This window comes from Bos mutus, chromosome 11 (genome assembly GCF_027580195.1).
Source record: "Bos mutus isolate GX-2022 chromosome 11, NWIPB_WYAK_1.1, whole genome shotgun sequence".
In the NCBI taxonomy this organism is placed as follows: Eukaryota; Metazoa; Chordata; class Mammalia; order Artiodactyla; family Bovidae; genus Bos; species Bos mutus.
The window spans coordinates 46,843,387-46,864,572 of record NC_091627.1 but is presented as its reverse complement, the minus strand read 5'-3'; the positions used below and the strand labels follow the sequence as shown (position 1 = coordinate 46,864,572).

Here is a 21,186-nt window from a genome sequence, read left to right as displayed (position 1 = left end):
GGAGTAATCAAATACGCCTTTCAGGCTCACATGAAAATTTCTTAATATGATACTTTTTTTGAGGAAAGGAGAGATGCATAGGTGGGAACTCAATGATGTATTGTTTTCATACGCTTCAAAAAATATATCAAAATAGCAAAAAAAAAAAAAACCAAAAAACTACTGAGTAAAACTGGGTACTTAGAGAAGCAACCCACTCCAGTATTCTTGCCTGGAAAATCCCAAGGACAGAGGAGCCTGGCAGGCTACAGTCCATGGAGTTGCAAAGAGTCAGACACTACTTAAAGTGACTAACACTTTCACTTTTAAAGTTGGATTCTAGGTGGTGTATGGACACAAACTTATTAATTCCCACGCTGCTTATCAAATAACCTACAAAAGCAGATTTTTTTTTTTTTTTGAGAATAATGAGTACAAGTGTTTGCAAATAACATCTTTTAAAAAAAATGAAAAAGATAACTATTAACTCTTGCCTAAGAATTGATGGCACCATACCTAGGGTGGGAGGGGAGGAGTCATGAACACGGCTCATAGTCTTTACTTAAAGAAGTAAAGGTTTGAAGTCAATATATGATAGAACCTAGAAAATAGAAAAATTTGAACTGATGGACTTACCAGGAAACTCTCCTTTTCGGCTGCTTTGACCAAACTCCTGAAGCTGAGCTTGTTGATTTATTTGTTCTTTCTGTAAATTTTCATACCAATGAGTTACTTCAGCCCTAAGATCTGCTACCTGGTCACTAGGATACATTTCAATAGTCATCTGAAACATGAGATGCAACCAATTTAAAAATACAAAAAGAACATATATTTGAACTGGGAAATGTTATTAATTTGGAAACTAAAACTATGTAACTACCTTATCAGGAAGTCCAGCTGGCTGGCAAACAACCCTTAGCGGCAGGGACTGTTTGTCACTCAGTGCTTTCAAATGACTACTAATGCCCGTGCCTTCAATTTGCCACTGTCTGAGATGATATGCAAACCTAGAACACAAAAACCACATCGAGGAAGGGTATCATTTTAAACTATTTTAATGTTACAGAAGTTTTCGCTATTTTACAAAATGAAAGAGCCCACAAAAGGGTCCAAAACACTACAGTTTATTCTACAACATTAAATTTAAGTTTGGATTCATGATAATGAATCAAACTCAAATGTGTAAATATAGTTGAGTGCCTTAAAAATTAGTTTCCAAGAAAAATTACCAAAAAAAAAAAAAAGGCCCATTAAGAATATTATAGGGTTTTTTTTTTGTTTTTTGTTTTTTTTTTAACAAGAGGGAGGGAGGACTGGGGAGTAGCAGACAGGAGGAATTTAAAGAAACAAATTAATCCGGTAAGTGAAACAGCAAGCTGTCAATCCTATTTTCAAAGGAAGACAAAAGGTATTAGGAAAGATTTTTCAAAGAGAGAACTGTATTGCAGTAAATATATGTTAACCAGCCTAACAACTTTGAGAGCGGATTCCATGACTGCTAAAAACATAAAATGAATAATAAAGATTAATATATCAAAGGAGACAGGCAATTAAGCATGACACTAAATATTAATTTTCTAACTGATTTTCAGTTGAACACAGGATCCAGGGTACCTCAATGTATTTAAGGAAAAAAAAAAAATCAATGTCTAAACTAATCAGCAATTCTGGAATAAAAGGGCAAGTAAGCAAATAAATGTACTTGATTTCCAAGATGTGATCCAATGTTCACCTTCTATGAGCAAAAGAGTAATCAATCTTTTGGAGCCTGATAATTCTTAAGTAATGAGGGGGTTATCTGGTGTACTAGCAATGTCTGGCAATCTTCTACCTACTATATGCCAATAACATTGCCTTCTCCCTTAAGCTGTGATAATCAAAAATGTCTCCAGGAATTACCTAATGTTCCCAGAGAAACAAAATCATTTCTGGTTGAGAACCACTGTTAAGATTATAACCTTATCTCTTTTTAAAAAGAAAATCCTTTGAAAAAGACATTTTTATTTACTCTTTTAATTATAAGGAATATATAAGTGCAATAATTACTTTATATTTTCATTTTATAAATGTTTAGGCAATTTTAAATTAGAAACAGCAATCTTTTAAAACAACATTTTTAATTATTCTTTTAATATAAAGAATAAACATAATAATTACTTTATGTTTTCATTTTATAAATGTTAGGCAATTTTTAATTAGGAGTAGCACTAAGCACATTAAGCACCTGAAACTGTATGATACTATACAAGGATTTGCTTGAAAATTCCTATATAATTTTTTAAAACCAGCTCTCAGTTTTTGAATGTTCAATTGTTTCCTAGATTCTTTACTTGCCACCCAAAAAGTATATTATTTAGCACCAACATTAACTTTTAGAGGAAAACATAAACAAATACAAAGGTTTCTATTAAGGATATTATAATAATCAATTTTCTTCAGTTTGAAAAAGTTTGTACACCTGAGAAGGAACTTTTGAACTAAAATTCATTAAACTGATAAAATGCACCACTGGAATCCTAGGAAAAATTTGTTTTAAAAGACTTTTAAATAAGCACCTATTTTAAAAACATGGGTTAACGCTATATGAGGACTGAGGGCTTGAACCAACAGGACTGTTTTGGTTTGCTGTTTGTAGACCCTGCAGCACAGAGAAAATTTTAGAAGACCATGTACTGTTATCATTAACAATAAATATCTGATAGGAAAGGGTAGATTATACAGACTCTGATTTTCTTTAGTATTATCTTAGTGTAATATCTGAATTTTATAATGAGTATGTATTAATTTTTTATTAATTTGAATAAGACATACCACATTTGCTTTTTTATTGTTAGCTTTTAAAGTGATAAAAATTATGAGGCAGTGTGAAGTTTCTGTTGAAAAAGACTCAAGACTTCCCTTACACATTCTTTAAAAACACAAGGAATTATTTAAGTAGAATTTCTACAATTTACAATCGTAATCAAAATAAGGAATTTTGCAAAGCCTAAATGTTTTAAATCACAGAGCCATGTTATTTATAAGGAATGTGTAGAAAATCTTTATTCAGTATCTTCTGACATTTTAAACAAAGGTCAATATATATAAATGGTATAGGTTTCATTATCAAACTGAGCTTGGAAGTTGAAATAAGTTTTAACAATTTTGTTCAACAGTTCTTTGTACTTTTACATTTACTCATGATTTTTAACAAACAATTTCTTAATTAAAACTATCTACTCACCTTTTAATTCAGTCGATATATTCATAAATGTTAATTTGCTTTATTTCTGTATTACACAGGGTATGTCTAAATTAATTATATAGATATTCATTAACACAGAATTTTTTGATCATGTTTCCATGGTAAATGGAAATTCAAAATTAAAATACTGTCTCCTAGTCCAGGAAGAAAAAAAAACAGCAAATGAAACAAATGACTCAACTTGATTCAACTATGAGAGATTATCTGATGTTCTTGGTGAGAGTTTTAGTGAAAACTTTTTTGGTAGTGGTGTTCTGCCGTTTCAATCATAGTAATACTTTCTTAGAGATGGAATTCTGTCTAGAGATTTTTATTCATGCACGTCTTCTCAGAGTCTTATGATATTTAAAGCTCTGCAGTATTTACCAGGAACCTATATTGCTGATTCCACGATGAAATGGTACATATCATGAATAAAAATTACTTCCATTATTAACTCTTCACTTTTGGTAAGTTATGTTTTCTAGCTGCCCCCAAGAAAACCTTTAGTTTTAAGAATACTTTAGGACATATCAGCTATTTTTTTAAAAAGCCTAAAATTCATTCTAATAATGTGGTTTTAAAAAATTACCTTCTCCTAAATGCTTCCAGATGTGTCTTCAGCATAAGAAGTCCTCTTTCTATAACAGTGAGACTTGAGTGTGATTCCTGTTCAAGACTGCTAGAAGCTATCATAAGACTCTCCATACACTTACTAATAAATTCTTGCTCCTTCTCCAAACCCGTTTTACCTAAAAAGTCAGATGTTTAGATATGTATTATCAACCTTATATTCTTATTTAGCTGTATTAAAGAAAATGAATTATAGATAAGAAAAATACTTACATAAAAATTACCTACCAGACAGTAATTCAAATCACTCACCATTAATATAATAGGAGTTAATATACTGGATAGCTGCTCGACTGACATCACCAGATTGTGCTCTTAAAGCAATGCCCCAAAATTGGTCCATACCACAAAGCTAAGAAGCAAAAATATGCCATCTATAAATGTTAATTGTAAAACAATGTTTAATTAAAGACCAAAGTTACAAATTTAAAAGGCATTCAATTATCAGAGCTTTAATATTTTATAAAGTATTTAAAAGGCAATTCCTAATGATAAAAACCTTGAAAATTTCTTCACTTTCTGAAATATACCTGTACTAGTTATAAAAATACCTACTTACGAATCATCTATGTATGTGTACAACATTTAACTCATAAGTTATGACTACACAGTGAGAAAAAGTCCTCAAAACATGCTACAAAGGAATAATAACTGACATAATTATTAGCGTAACATGTTAACGTAACATGCTTTCATCCAACTTATTCTGAAAGTCACTGATTTCAGGCATTCACAGAAAATTAAAAAGATTCACTAACTGAAACTGATAATTAAACTTATGACTTAAACTCTGAGATGAAAAAAAAATGTTTTCACTGAAAATTATAGAAAAAGTGAACAGTGGAAGTTCTCAAAAACTGTAACTAGGGTGAAGAAAAGATAACCTTCTGATAAGTGACAGAATAGCTTTAGTGTTCATGGCATCTACTTAAAAAGCAGTATTATCTCAAAATTAGAGTGTGACCTTTTAGGTAAATCAGATCTGTCCAACTGTATGAAATCACCAAATTGAAACTTATCATAGTGCTATCAAAGTAAGAGCTTGAACCAAAACATTAAAAATAAAAATAAGTAAACCAACACTATTCAAACAAGGAAAGAAGGTAGGAAGATACTATGAAAGCAATATACAACTGCTTGCTCTAAATACAATTACAGTTATCTTTACCACATAGATTTTACAACAGTTTATTTTTCTCTCTATAACACAACTCAATCTCTAAAGAAAATTAATGAAAAATATAAGTGGAGTGCAGATGGCATGAATCAGAGCTATCATTAATAAACTGAAATGTCCAATAAGCAAGACTTTCAAACAACAGTCTATGTTAGGTGAGCCTAGGAATATATAATGCATTCAACAAAAACTCGCAGTCATCCAACCTAGCCAAATAAAAGCCAGAAATAAGACTAGCAATCTGTGACAGTCTTCAGCTAATGAACTGATCATGCCTCATGGTCACTAATGATTTAGGTATATTCCATTCCAGAAGCGAAGTTATTGATAGAACTCTGAAGTTGCCCAAGAGCAACTGAAAGTTTGGCCACAAAAATGGCCTGAAAAACAGATTTTAGATTAATCAAACTTCTACTCAGCAAAATCCTTTATTAACCAAGGAACATACAGTAAATTATATTACTTCAGTTATACTAACATACAATATTCTATTAGTTTCAGGTATACAGAACAGTGATGCAATATTTTTATACATTATGAAAAGATTACTGTAAATAAAATCAATTACCATCAGCACCATATGAAGTTGTTACAATATTATTGATTATATTCCCTATGTGGACATTACATCTTTGTGACTTGTTTCACAGCTTGAAGTGTGTATCACAAGTTTCCATTATTCACAACAAAGATTATTTTCAGTAATAAAAATTACCATGTTTGCTTTATAGAACTTTTAAAACCCAGAAGATAAAGCTTAAGACTTCAAAATAAAAGTCTGCAGAGTCAGTAAATTCAATGCTTGGTAGTAATCTAATTTGATGAACAAAAGAAATTCCACAAGCTGACCCAATAAAAGGACAAATCTCAATTCATACCTCAGAGTTTGAACCACCATCATAGGCACTGGTAGCCAGTCGAGCCAAGTTACAGAGATGCTGAAACAGGTTTAAGCCAGTCATGCTAATTGTTTCAGGTTTTAGCTGGGGCATCTTAAAAAAAAAAAAAAAAAAAGCTGTCAAGGTAGTTTAGGTGTGATAATTAATTTAGCAGATTTCATTTTATTAGATTTAAAGTAACACATTTAAGTTAACAAACCTAGTTTTACTGAAAACACTGAAGAGGAAAATGTAGTATCTGAGATTTTTAGTGATAACAAAATAATTTCATAAAAAATTTTAATCATGATGTAACTGAAACCTGCTGATACGTGCTTCCATTTTTGAGATGTATTATAGACCCAAACCAGAGGAAATTTATAAATTTTATTAGTTATTATATAGTTACACCAGACACATTTACAACATACAGATACACAGTTTTTGTATAAGTCAGAGCTTGAAATTAAGATAACTGAAGACCTGTTTGTAGCTTTGTCTTGAATCTATTAAGTGATTTAAGTGATTTAGTTTCTATTACCAAAACTCATTCATATGAACTCAAGTCTACCACAGACTTTCTAGAGCCTTTATAATCTCAAAAATCAGCATATAACAAATAAAGTGTATTGCTTTATTATCAAAGTTTTAAAATCTAAATGGAAAATTATCTACTGAACCAAATGCAGCATCTTATAAATAAAAATAAAAATTGGATAATGTGTATCTTTAATATCATAACAGCCCTTCCTACAATGCCCTCCCCCCAAGAAACCAACAAATCTGAACATTAGTTTATATCTGCCAGAAGACTAGCTAAAAACCATACCATTTAATTAAAAATTGCAGAATAGGGCTCCCACACTAGTAGGTGTGGCACCACCCCTCAAAAATTGAAACATGTTACTAATGATTTTAAAAAATATATAACAAAACCCCACACACATCTCTTATTACTGTTCACCAAGAGTTACACTTACTGTTTAAGTACTTTAGCTAAGGAACATAACATTTTTGTAAATCAAAACTAAGTATTCATTTAGATATACAAACACTGTAGAGCACAAAACTAAAGCAACATCTAAGTGGCAAATATTATACAAGGACTGCAGATAAGCAGTATATTTATCTTTTTTAAAAAGAATTCCAGGGCTTCTTTGGTGGTCCAGGGGTTAAGAATCTGCCTTGCAATGCAACAGATTCGATTCCTGACTTAGGAAGATTCCACATGCCAGGAGGCAACTGAGCCCACATGGCTACACATGCTTTGCAACAAAAGAAACCCCTGCAATGAGAAGCCCTGGCACTGGACCTGGAGAGTAAGCCCCGCTCATCATGAGAGAAAGCCCCAGGCAGCAATGAAGACCCAACCAAAATAAATATTAAAAACTTTTTTTTAAATTAAAATATTTCAAGAGGAAAAAATGAACATTTACAGTTTACATTTCAAGAGCGAAAAAGGAAATACAGAAAAACAATACAAATAGTCAAGAAATAAAATTACCTTCTCCAGGAAAAGATGTTTGTAGGTTTCCATTCCCATAGCATGTTGATCTTTACTTCGAACTTGATTTAAAAACCAATGGAGTGCATCATCGTAACACTCAGAATCTTCTACTAAACAATGCCATAAAATATCAACTTGCTCCAAACTTAACCCTAGATAAAATTACAAATTTTAAATCCTGGTACATGCAACATTTTCATCCTAATTAAATATACCAGAAGCACCAATACATACAGAAAAACAAAGGAGATATTTCATAGCAATTTATAAAAATTGTTTCGTAGGAGACTTCATATAATTTATGCTTTCAAATGTAGTTAAATATACTCCAAAGATAAATCATCTTAAAAAACAAGACTTATATGGGATAGTATCCTAGAAGAGACATTTGTTCTGGAAACTCATTTTCTTTAAGACATGAACAATCATTGTATTATAGCAAACATGATTAAAAGAAAGTAATCCCCAAAAAGTTAAGTCAGTTCTAAGGTTTAAGGGTAAAGAATACAGTGGATACCATATTCACAGCTAATTCTATGCACATAGGAGATAAACAATAAATGCCAATAAGCATCATGTTTGTAAACTATGAAAAAAGGGATCCTTACAATTAATAAAACAAAAAGGAACTTACTACCTAAAACAGAACAGCAACACATCACAGGTAACAATTAGCTAAGAAGCCACTGAAATCAGACAGAATCTGTATGGTATTAAAACTTCGACCCAAGTATTAGATAATTCTAAAGTGTGTCAGAAGGAATCAGAACTATTCAGAATCAAAGAAAAGGCATTAGGGCAATCACAAGTCTGATAAGTGAGACAATACAAAAGGGTAGAATAAAATTATCACAGGGATTTCTAAAGTATACCATAAGAGATTCAAGAGCATGGGCTTATTCCCCAGAATCAGAAGGCACTGAGAAGATGACAGAATCTTAAGTAACCACCACCCCCATCCTTTTTCCGGCCAGTATGGAGCTGCTTGGAGGCTGGTTGGGGTGGTGAGGTCCAAAGCAGCTTCTGGAATTTCTGAGCAGCCCTGGTCGGTACAAGATGGACCCAGTCGTCTTGAGTTACATGGACAGTCTACTGTGGCAGTAATTTGTCTCATACTGGATCCTCCAAGTTGGCTCAACGTTCATATGTTTGCCTTTGAGTACTTTGCCAATAGTCAGTTTCATGACTGCTCTGACCGTGTCTTCTTCACTAGCCCTGAAGTCACTCAGTTTATCAAGTACGCTGGCAACCCAGCAGAGATCACCATGTTGCCTGAACCCTTGGACCTCTCCAATAAAGAGTTATTATTTTTAGCCATCAATGATAATTCCAACCACACAGCTAGGGGAATCCATTGGAGCCTGTTGGTTTATCTCTAAGATAAAAATGGCTTTTTTCATTATGATTCTTATGGTAGTAGCAATTAATTCCACCCAAAGCAGGCAACAAAGAAATTAGAGGCTCTCTCAGGCAGAAAAGGAAACAAACTAGCCTCTGTGGAAGAGAAAGCGCTCAACAAAACAGCTATAACTTGGGATATACATGATATGTAACACTGAGGCCTGTGTCAGAACTACTTTAGACGACAGCCAGAATCACTATTGCAGCTACTCACTCTTACATACATCATAAAGAATAGAGAAAAATGGAAGGATCTCATTGCCAGACCTGCCAAAATTTAGCTGTTGAAATATAGTTGACTTTTGAAGTCTCCTCTTTCTGCCTGTCCCCATGTATTGGATGGCTGTAGTCTCAGTGTCTGAGGGAAGATGCCTGGGAGAGGAAATCTTCGGATGCTTGCTTTCTCCTGAGAGAATGTTATCCTCTGCATTCTCCTAATGGGAAGTTTTGCTTTAACCCTAACTTTAGAGCAATATATGTTCTGTGAAAATGTCTTCAAAATATGCACCAAAACCTTAAAACCAATCTTAACCAATCATAACACTTATTAATTCCCTTTTGGTCTCCCTTATCCACACTGGTTTATTCCAAAGAAAAAAGACTGATTGTAAAACAAATTAAGAATATGTGAAATCTAGAAGCAAGAAGAAAATCATAGAAGAACCAAAAACTTATTGCACAGTCCACATATTCCAAAAGATCAACTGGCTACAAGCAGATCAAGTCACAACTAAATGTAAGATCAAATATTATCAGTTACTCAGTTCTATGATACCTCTTCCATTCAACAAGCAAAGGCTTTCCCTGCTACAAGCTCTGCCAATACTTGATATTATCAAGATGGTGTTAGCCTATAGTCGCCCACTGATTCCTAGAACACTTTGAGAGGGAATAGTAAATAATGTTGTTAAAATAAATGTGGTATACCTCTTGTTTTGTATCTGAAACTTACTAAAAGTTGGTTTGAGATATAAAGGAAAAAAGTGACCTTTCTCAACTCTTTCACTTAATTCAAAATGCAGATAATGAAATTTTTGAAATGTGGAACCAAGAATAAAAAGAAGTATTATTCCTTCAAAAAAAAAAAAAAAAAGAAACCACTCGCAACCCTCCCCCTACTCCAAAAAGTAGATGAGATCCAAAACCACATGAGAAAATATTTACCTAGTAGCAGTATCAGTCTAAGAGATTGAGGCGAAAAATGTATACAAATGTATCCAATCAGTTTCTCATAGAAATAGTTAATGTATGTCTTATTCATTCTAAGAATCTGTGCCCAAGAGCCAACATAAAAACACTAGGAACAACATTTAGTGTATAACTTAAATACAGTAAGTAGTTAAGAAGAGATAAATGAAGATAGGTAAGAATCTTTTTTAAAACTGTAACTTTCGAGTAACTATATTATACTTCAAAGAAACTGTAACAGTTAGAGAAGTACAATTATGATGTGGGATAAGTTCAAACATGATTCTAAATGTGCAGTAGCTATTGAAAGCCCACACAAAAAGAACATATTCTATGTTTAATGGAAAAGGAGCAGCAAAATAAATAACTCGTTATTCAAATACTGAAAAAAATGATTAACTTTTTCCAATGAAAATCTATATTCAACAAACAGGAAACAATGGTCATGTGAAATTATTTATACTGAAAATATTTGTTTGCGTTTGATTTCTCCATGTATAAAGATTTTTAAATATTTTATATTATTTCTTGTATATCCTGAATGATAATGGGTGTAATAAATGACCTACTAACATGAAACAGGGGTTTCCTATCAAAAACAGGTGCCTTCATTTTGTAATCTACTGGTAACATAATGTTTGTGGCATTCGTTACAAACACCTTGACTTAAAAGAAATTACAGACTCAAACAGTAAAATAAACACATGGCATACCTCAAGCACAGATATGGACTTAAGAGTCATGAAGACATCTCTCAAGCTAGCAACATACTCACCCAGCAGTTTGACATTAACCATAGCTAAAAAAAAAGAATGTCCTTCTAATAAATGAGGTTGTTGACACAGACATACAGAAAACAAGGCATGTGGAGCGTGAAAGAAAATAAGTCAGTCTAGCAAGAGGAGAAGGCAATGGCACCCCAATCCAGTACTCTTGCCTGGAAAATCCCATGGATGGAGGAGCCTGGTAGGCTGTAGTCCATGGGGTCGCAAAGAGTCAGACACGACTGAGCGACTTCACTTTCAGTTTTCATTTTCATGCATTGGAGAAGGAAATGGCAACCCACTCCAGTGTTCTTGCCTGGAGAATCCCAGGGACAGCGGAGCCTGGTGGGCTGTCGTCTATGGGGTCGCACAGAGTCGGACACGACTGAAGCAACACAGCAGCAGCAGCAGCAAGAGGAAAGGTGCTCTGGCTGAAAGAAATCAACCTTCCTCCCTTCTTGAGAGGATATCTTGCATGTGGATTTAGAAATGGTCCACACTCTTAATATACCAGACCAATTTCTCTGTTTTTTAAGATTAATTATTAATGAAATTGAGTTTGAGATTCATCTAAATTAAATGTGTCTCCAAATTTCTGTCACCTATGAAGTCAACAAATATGGGATAAGATTAGCCCTGATATAATATACAGACAGTGGCTGTTTCCAACTGGAGTGAAAGGAATATTCTATTAACCAAAGGTTAAAAAAAAGAAAACTACAGTCACTCTAACATGATATGTTCACCTATGCCAAATATTTTGTTCATGCAATGAGTCATTCATTCATTAAGAAACCGACACATTCAGAGATTGAAACAAGAACATGTCAGGGACAAGCTGCTATTGCCATACACAGATAGGACGTTTAGTACTGAGAATAATTTGATCACCACAGAAATCTAAAGGCATGAGTACATTTAATTGGACTCTTTCAAGAATCAATGAAGATCTAAAAACTTATTAAAATGTTGATTAAAAAACTTACTGAAATGATCAGGTGATCCCAGAGTGGAAAAGACACAAGTTAAGAACTGAAGTCGCACCTGAACTTCGGCACTATGGCTGTACCTGCAGTTAAAAAACCGTTAAAATAATTAGCTGAGAGACCTTATATCTTAATTATTTTTAAAGATCTAATGGTCCTAATCTTAAATTGTACCAAATAAATAAAATTCCATTTAAGAACTCAATTATTAAATATTTCAAATTATATCTTTAGCTACACACACAAAAAATGGCCAAAGCCAAATGTTACAGGAAAGAATTATTTAATATTATAAAACTCTACAAATTATTAGAACACAAACTTTCAAATTAGATAAGTAGGTAAGAACAACAGTAGAAGAAATGTTAAAGTTATGCAGTATGTACATTAATTTTAATATTTAATACATTTCCATCTAGAAAGTCCATGTTTCACTGTCACTGTCCCTCCAGGGATAATACTATATTCCTTAAACAAGAAATGTTAATGATATATCATTTCCATAAATACAATTCATGAAGAAAACAAAATAAGCATTTATTTTGATAATAAATTATAAATAAATAAAATTGTATCATTTTATTTTGATACAAAATAAGCATTTCTGAATGTTATTTCAAATCTAAGTAACTGTAATTCATATGTACAAAATTCAATGTATAATGTAAAAATTGCTTTGAAAGCTTGTTAAGTAGGTAATTTCACATGGTTCTCTGGGAATCTGTCAGCATTTGCAAAGGAAAGCATTTGAAGAATCAAGTGTTGGTCTGTGGTACAGGAAAGGTAGGAGATGGGTCTGAAGAGGGAAGCAGGGGCCAAACTGCTGTGAGCCTGAATGTCAGAAGAGTTTGATACTGTTATGGACAGATAAGAAAGTCACTTATCTGGTGAAGGATGCTGGCAAAAGAAAAGGGGTAGTGATCAGATTTGCATTTTAGGATTCCTGTAGCAGCTCTGTACACTGCACACTGAACTGTGACTGTGATATCACAACATTCTAGTTCCCACAAGCACCTGAATCAACGAGACTGAATCAATGAAGAGTTTTTATGTTACAACTCAAAAGGCTGGCTGGGGATGAATTGCCCAAATTACCATGCCAACAAAAGAGAGCAGCCACTCTGAACTATGATCTATATCCCAGTTTGCAGATAGAGTCTCTTAATTCAATTTCTAAATATCCGTAAGCAGGTGCAAAATTCTAAAAGCTTCCTAAAGTTAGCTGGTTTCAAAAATTACACTAGATTTGCTACTGAAGTTTAAAGTTAAGCTTTCCTACAGATTGAGTTTGCTTGATATATCTTAATTTTTCTTTACTGTCTCATATTAACACTGGCAAAGTAAAGATAATATTTGCTTCATTATTGTTGCAGTGTCCTTTCTGAAGTTCAAAGTACTTGTGTCAAGCTGGCTGGGAATTGGGGGTGTGGTGGGGTGGAATACCGTAAGCAACTCACAGACTAGAACACTATTCAGATTAAATTCAAGACCTTCTCTTAACAGTTTTCATCCTTTTACCAATAGGGCAGATTTTGTAGCAGAGACTTTGGAGTATAAGTTCAAATACGAGTTCTATCATACATCAGTTCTGCGATTTTAAGTAAATTACTACACTTATCTGAGCCTGAGGATGGGGAATAAAAGAGGAATAATGCCTTGTCCTTTACAAAGTGCCTTTACTTTCTGAATACTTCCTTCCCTGAGAGTAAAGGGACCTATAACCTTAGAAGGTAGGGACAAGTCCCTTTGTCCTTCTTTCTTCCACTTTCACCGTAGTGCCACTGGCTCCACATTTCAAAGGACTCTTGCCTGCTCTGTTAGAATCCCACTGGCTGATGAAATCACCAGCCAGGAAATTTCCTGGGATGCAAACCAAAAGTGTTATCAATACTGATAAACTCTCCTGGGCTTGTCCATGGCTCCCAATATTACAGAAAATACAGGACAAAAACAGTCTCACCACAGGCATAAAACTCTAGTGAAAAACTGCCACCTTAAAAAAATTAATCTCTTTATAGCCTAAATGTTGGCACAGGGTTTTCTCTAGAGGCAACTGTATTCAAGGAATATATACTATGTCCATTTATTAAATGAAATGTTATCTTTAATGCAACAAGAATCTTTTTGTCCTATGTAAAAATCTTAGAACTTGCCTACTATAATCTCCACTGAACAAATGGAAAGTAATGTGCCACAAACTTATGAAACCAGTATGCTTTATCAAAGAGCAACAAACGTACAACTCAGTTTTCACCCTGAAGAAACAAGCGGATTACGCCAAATTAGTCCAGACAGCTCTCTCTTCTAAGATTTTATTCTCTTAAAATGTCAGGTAACAAAGCAGACTAGAGGACTGGAAGGATACTCTGGCATACCCTAGGAAAGTGTAAAACTTATACTCATCTCCAAACAGTACCACATAAGCAATGCTTCTTTAAAAAACAAAAAACAAAAAATACAGGCATCAATGCTATGAGGCTCTACTTCTGGCTCCACTAACAAAGTAAGCAACTTCACTGTTGCCAATGCTGTCAATAACCAAGTGTCAGACATGTGTTCATTTTCTGGCACTTAATGTTGGACTTTTTCTTTCTGAGTATGATTCATCTGAGTCTGCGATGCCCCTCTGTTAAGTTCGTGTCCCTGCTCTTCAAGCCCACAGGCTTTGTTTCCAATGGGAGCTCTCTTGCAATTTAAATGTTTCTTTGTTGACAGGTTAATTTGAATTCTGCCTTCTAAAAATGCTGGTCAGTGTGGTTTTACTCCTGCTCCTTGTTGATTTTAAGGCTACTATAGAAAATGTATGGAGATACAGATTCAGAAGGCAATAATCTTTACCTCTGCTTCAAGAAGAAAAAATGAAAGAGGACAGACTATGAAGAATACTTAGAATTTTTAAAGGATTTAAAGAGAATGCACCTTTACAGAGGTAAGTTTGTAAGCCAAGTTACAGAAAAGAATAAATTTAAGGAAATATCTCAGAAATAATTTAACAAGCATAAAGAACAATTTCTAAAAGAAAAAAAATCATTGAACAACAAAACAAGAAAGGTTAGTTGAGTTTAGATTTTAGAGGGCCCAAATACTAGACAGAATAAACTACAATTTATTTTTTATTCAGCGAAGAGTCTAAATGAGGGTAGGAGTCAAGTTTCTTGCCTGTTATATACCATAGTTTATTTTAGTGACATAACTACAATTTATAGATGACCTACTATGTGCCAGAAACAGCTTACTAATTTATTTATTCTTAAAAAAAAAAACTCATACACTAAATAATTAGAAATTAGAGCATTAAGTAACTGAAATAAGGTCAAACAATAGATTCATAACCTAAACCCAGATCTGTGTGATTCTCGGGCCCATGTGCTTTCTAAAAGTATCATTAATGCCTTCTGCAATTCATAAGCATGAGTAATTAACAATTATGGGGGAGGCTGAGGGAAGAAAATTGATCCAAAGGTTGGTTAAAGAACTGGAACAGTGTTTGTGGGCATGTCCACTTGTGAACCGCAGAGTCTTAATCACTGAACTGCCAGGAAAGTTCCTGTTCTAACTTTTAAAATGACGGTTCCTACTTCAAATTAGTTGTTGTGTACCTTGAAATTAATACTTAAAACGTATCCAGCACATAGCAACTATCAATGAATACTGGCTATTTTTATCACCACCACCACCATTATTCATGATTCGAAATACACATATACAAAAAGGGCCCCAAGTTTTAGATGACCTGGAGGATGGCAGTACACTGAAAAGCAAAGTAAATTTTGGAGAAATAACTGATGGGGGGTGGTAGGAGGAAGAAGGTGGACATGATTTCATTTTTGGAGGTGAACAAGCATGCCTTAAAAACCCATAGCTTTTCTGAAAACTGCTACTATCTGATCCGTTATCTACATGAAACTTTTCTATGAAGATGTTTTCTCAATAAATACTGTGTATATTTTTCTTATTTACGGACATGGTGGTTTCCATAACAGTTTCCACTGACTCACAAGTAGAAGCTTTCTGAATTCTACATGATTTCATCTATGCAGGAATCTCCCTTTATAAGAAACTTTAAACACAGCTATACAACTAATCAACTTCTACTAATACTTACACAAAGGCACTTCAATATATCCAGACAATATTTTTAATTATAAAATATTAACCATCTGTACCATAACAATTTCCATTTTCACGTAATAAATACTAGTATATAACTATAATAATGAAGGAAAATGGTTTAAATTAATTCTATGATAAAACATTTTTTCAGAAGTCAACATTTATATTATTAAATATTAAATATTATTCAGTTCAGTTCACTCAGTCGTGTCCGACTCTTTGCAACCCCATGAATCGCAACACACCAGGCCTCCACATTGATCACCAACTCCTGGAGTTTACTCACACTCATTTCCATTGAGTCAGTGATGCCAATCAACCATCTCATCCTCTATCATCCCCTTCTCCTCCTACCTTCAATATTTCCCAGCATCAGGGTCTTTTCCACTGAGTCAGTTCTTTGCATCAGGTGGCCAAAGTATTGGAGTTTCACCTTCAGAATCAGTCCTTCCAATGAACATTCAGGACTGATTTCCTTTAGGATGGACTGATTGGATCTCCTTGCAGTCCAAGGGTCCCTCAAGAGTCTTCTCCAACACCACAGTTCAAAAACATCAGTTCTTTGGGGCTCAGCTGTCCCTGTAGTCCAACTCTCACATCCATAAATGACTACTGGAAAAACCATATCTTTGACTAGACGAACCTTTGTTGGCAAAGTAACGTCTCTGCTTTTTAATATGATCCCTAGGTTAGCCATGACTTTTCTTCCAAGGAGGTAAGCGTCTTTTAATTTCATGGCTGCAGTCACCATCTGCAGTGATTTTGGATCCCAAGAAAATAAAGTCTGCCACTGTTTCCCCATCTATTTGCCATGAAGTGATGGGACCAAATGTCATGATCTTAGTTTTCTCAATGTTAAGCTTTAAGCCAACTTTTTCACACTCTTCTTTCGTTTCATCAAGAGGTTCTTTAGTTCTTCATTTTCTGCCATAAGGGTGCTATCATCTGAGGATCTGAGGTTATTGATATTTCTCCCAGCAATCTTGATTTCAGCCTGTGCTTCCCTCTAGCCCAGTGTTTCTCATGATGTACTCTGCATATAATTTAGTTAAATAAGCAAGGTGACAATATACAGCCTTGACGTACTCCTTTCCTGATTTGGAATCAGTCCATTGTTCCATATCCAGTTCTAACTGTTGCTTCTTGACCTGCATACAGATTTCTCAAGAGGCAGGTCAGGTGGTCTGGTATTCCCATCTCTTTAAGAATTTTCCAGGGTTTGTTATGATCCACAAGGTCAAAGGCTTTGGTATATTCAATAAAACAGAAATAAATGTTTTTCTGGAACTCTCTTGCCAATGGATGTTGGCAATTTGATCTCTGGTTACTCTGCCTTTTCTAAATACAGCTTGAACATCTGGAAATTCACAATTCACATATTGTTGAAGCATGGCTTGGAGAATTTTGAGCATTACTTTGCTAGCGTGTGAGATGAGTGCAATTGTACGGTAGTTTGAGCATTCTTTGGCACTGCCTTTCTCTGGGATTGGAATGAAAACTGACCTCTTCCTGTCCTGTGGTCATGGTTGTGTTTTCCAAATTTGCTGGCATACTAAGTGCAACACTTTCACAGCATCATCTTTTAGGATTTGAAATAGCTCAACTGGAATTCCATCACCTCCACTAGCTTTGTTCATAGTGATGCTTCCTATGGCCCACTTCACTTTGCATTCCATGATGTTGGCTCTAGGTCAGTGATTATACCATCATAATTATCTGGGTCATGAATCTTTTCTGTGTAGTTCTTCTGTGTATTCTTGCCACCTCTTCTTAGTATCTTCTGGTTCCGTTAGGGCCATATCATTTCTGTCCTTTATTGAGCCCATCCTTGCATGAAACGTTCCCTTAGTATCTCTAATTTTCTTGAAGAGATGTCTAGTCTTTCCCATTCTATTGTTTGCCTCTATTTCTTTGCCCTGATCACTGAGGAAGGCTTTCTTATCACTCCTTGCTAGTCTTTGGAACTCTGCATTCAAATGGGTGCAGAGTGCATTCAAAAGGATGCATTCAATTCAAGTATCTTTCCTTTTGGCTTCTCTTCTTTTCACAGCTATTTGTAAGGCCTCCTCAGATAGCCATTTTGCTTTTTTTGCATTTCTTTTTCTTGGGGGTGGTCTTGATCACTGCCTCCTGTACAGTGTCACGAATTCCGTCCAAATACAGTCCAAAGGCACTGTATCAGATCTAAGCCCTTGAATCTATTTTTCACTTCCACTGTATAATCTTATGGGATTGATTCAGTCATATCTGAATGGTCTAGTGGTTTTCCCTACTTTCTTCAAATTCAGTCTGAATTTGACAATAAAGAGTTCATGACCTGAGCCACAGTCAGCTCCTGGTCTTGTTTTTGCTAACTGTATAGAGCTTCTCCATCTTTGGCTGCAAAGAATATAATCAGTCTGATCTCAGTACTGACCATCTGGTGATGTCTATGTGTAGAGTCTTCTCTTGTGTTGTTGGAAGAGGGTGTCTGCTATGACAAGTGCGTTGTCTTGGCAAAACTCTGTTAGCCTTTGCCCTGCTTCATTCTGTACTCCAAGGCCAAATATGCCTGTTACTCCAGGTATTTCTTGACTTCCTACTTTTGCATTCCAGTCCCCTATAATGAAAAGGACATCTTTTGGGGGTGTTAGTTCTAGAAGGTCTTATACGTCTTCGTAGAACCATTCAACTTCAGCTTCTTCAGCATTAGTGGTTGGAGCATAGACTTGGATTACCATGATATTGAGTGGTTTGCCTTGGAAATGAACAGAGATCATTCTGTCATTTTTGAGATTGCATCCAAGTACTGCATTTCAGACTTTTTTGTTGACTATGATGGCTACTCCATTTCTTCTAAGGGATTCTTATACACAATAGTAGATATAATGGTCATCAGAGTTAAAGTCATCCATTCCAGTCCATTTTAGTTCACTGAGTCCTAAAATGTCAATGTTCACTCTTGCCATCTCCTATTTGACCACTTCCAATTTGCCTTGATTCATGGACTTAATATTCCAGGTTCCTATGCAATATTGCTCTTTACAAAATCAGACTTTGCTTCTATCACCAGTCACATGCACAACTGGATTATTTAAAATAATATTAAATCATATTATATTTACAATGCCCTAATACGCCAAAGCCTTTGACTGTGTGGATCACAATAAACTGAGGAAAATTCTGAAAGAGATGGGAATACCAGACCACCTGACATGCCTCTGGAGAAATCTGTATGCAGGTCAGGAAGCAACAGTTAGAACTGGACATGGAACAACAGACTGGTTCCAAATAGGAAAAGGAGTACGTCAAGGCTGTGTATTGTCACCCTACTTATTTAACTTCTATGTAGAGTACATCATGAGAAACGCTGGGCTGGAAGAAGCACAAGCTGGAATCAAGATTGCCAGGAGAAATATCAATAACCTCAGATATGCAGATGACAACACCCTTATGGCAGAAAGTGAAGAGGAACTAAAAAGCCTCTTGATGAAGGTGAAAGAGCAGAGTAAAAAAGTTGGCTTAAAACTCAACATTCAGAAAACGAAGATCATGGCATCTGGTCCCATCACTTTATGGGAAATAGATGGGGAAACAGTGGAAACAGTGTCAGACTTTATTTTTTTGGATTCAAAAATCACTGCAGATGGTGATTGCAGCCATGAAATTAAAAGACGCTTACTCCTGTGAAGAAAAGTTATGACCAACCTAGATAGCATATTCAAAAGTAGAGACATTACTTTGCCAACAAAGGTCCGTCTAGTCAAGGCTATGGTTTTTCCAGTGGTCATGTATGGATGTGAGAGTTCGACTGTGAAGCAACCTGAGCGCTGAAGAATTGATGCTTTTGAAGTGTGGTGTTGGAGAAGACTCTTGAGAGTCCCTTGAATTGCAAGGAGATCCAACCAGTCCATTCTGAAAGAGATCAGCCTGGGATTTCTTTGGAAGGAATGATGCTAAAGCTGAAACTCCAGTACTTTGGCCACCTCATGCAAAGAGTTGACTCATTGGAAAAGACTCTGATGCTGGGAGGGATTGGGGGCAGGAGAAGAAGGGGACGACAGAGGATGAGATGGCTGGATGGCATCACTGACTCGATGGACGTGAGTCTGAGTGAACTCCGGGAGTTGGTGATGGGCAGGGAGGCCTGGCGTGCTGCAATTCATGGGGTCGCAAAGAGTCGGACACGACTGAGCGACTGAACTGAACTGAATACAAAACTGGTGACTTCTGAAAAAAGTATTTACTTTTGATTCCTAAAAACACTGCCTTATGAAAAGAATCTATAGTGAAGGTAATCAACTCCTAAAGTTATATAGTTTGTATTTCCCTAAGGTTAAGCATTATTAAAATAACCTTACAAAAGTCATATTAAAAAAGAAACTTCCTCTTATAATTTTATAACTATTTTTCATTATATTTATTATACAAAAAAAAAGGAATGGAAAACTGAAAAATTATCTTATCTTTCAAAGCAAAGACAATCAACACTACACATACCTTACCTAGTTAAAGTATACTTACAATGCATGCTTTTGTCTGCCTTCTCTTACAGCTTGAATATAGTATACCAAATTATCAAAGAAAAGCTTCATCATGTTCAGTTCTTTTTCTGCCCACCTGAACCAATTAAAAGAGAAAATAATTTCAGAGGCACAGGGTGAGATAAATCTATTCTAGAACAGAGAAAACCACTATAGTGCACCTTAATTTTTATGAAGTTATAGTATGATTGTGTTTAAATCTCAAAATATTCAATCTCTGTGTAGGGAATAAAATGTCTGGTCAAATGCTAAATAAATGACTAACATGAGTTAATGTTTTAAAAAAAACAGCACAATACAGTCCATGCCAGCCTGTCAATTTGCTGGTTACCTGAAGATTTACGAAGATGATCAGAGATAATTTCCAATTTTAAAATATGGACCCTAAGAGTTCAAGAGAAAATACATATCAAATCAAACGTTGAGTGCTACTGCATATAACAGACTCACACCAAGTGCAAGTTTTTGCTATTATTGATGCCAATTAACTGCAGGAGCTCAGAGTTCTTTTAAGTGATCCACCTAGTAAGATAAAGGACACCAGTCTCACATGAGAATTAACAGAGCTTATTTATGTTTAAATAAGAAACAAGCTAGGGGTTTCATAGGTGGCTCAGTGGTTAAAAATCCACCAGTCAATGCAGAAGACACAGGATACTCTGGTTCAATCCCTGGGTTGGGAAGATCCCCTGGAGGAGGAATTAATTGGTGACTGAGCACACAGTACACAAAAAACAAGCTAAAAGGGTTTCAACTCAATACACTTGATAAATAAGTAAGTATGTTAGTCACTCAGCTGTGTCCAACTCTTTGC

General features: G+C 34.9%; 1 protein-coding gene and 1 pseudogene across 7 annotated transcripts in view; one reads left to right on the top strand and one right to left on the bottom strand.

Moving 5' to 3' along the window:
- Window positions 1-21,186, bottom strand: part of USP34 (ubiquitin specific peptidase 34) — a 241,112-nt gene that overhangs the window by 97,890 nt on the left and 122,036 nt on the right. For all 7 annotated transcript variants that reach the window (XR_011466043.1, XM_070379396.1, XM_070379401.1 and 4 more), the window contains 8 exons: window positions 20,353-20,448; window positions 11,737-11,819; window positions 7,395-7,549; window positions 5,891-6,004; window positions 4,088-4,187; window positions 3,795-3,954; window positions 860-986; window positions 616-763 (listed from right to left, as the gene is read on the bottom strand). Coding sequence is in view for 6 of the 7 variants with exons in the window: in XM_070379396.1 (XP_070235497.1) it covers window positions 616-763; window positions 860-986; window positions 3,795-3,954; window positions 4,088-4,187; window positions 5,891-6,004; window positions 7,395-7,549; window positions 11,737-11,819; window positions 20,353-20,448 (983 nt within the window). In the remaining variant the exon portion in view is untranslated. The remainder of the gene's footprint in view (window positions 1-615; window positions 764-859; window positions 987-3,794; window positions 3,955-4,087; window positions 4,188-5,890; window positions 6,005-7,394; window positions 7,550-11,736; window positions 11,820-20,352; window positions 20,449-21,186) is intronic.
- On the top strand, window positions 8,424-9,348 carry LOC102273855 (sentrin-specific protease 8-like; annotated as a pseudogene).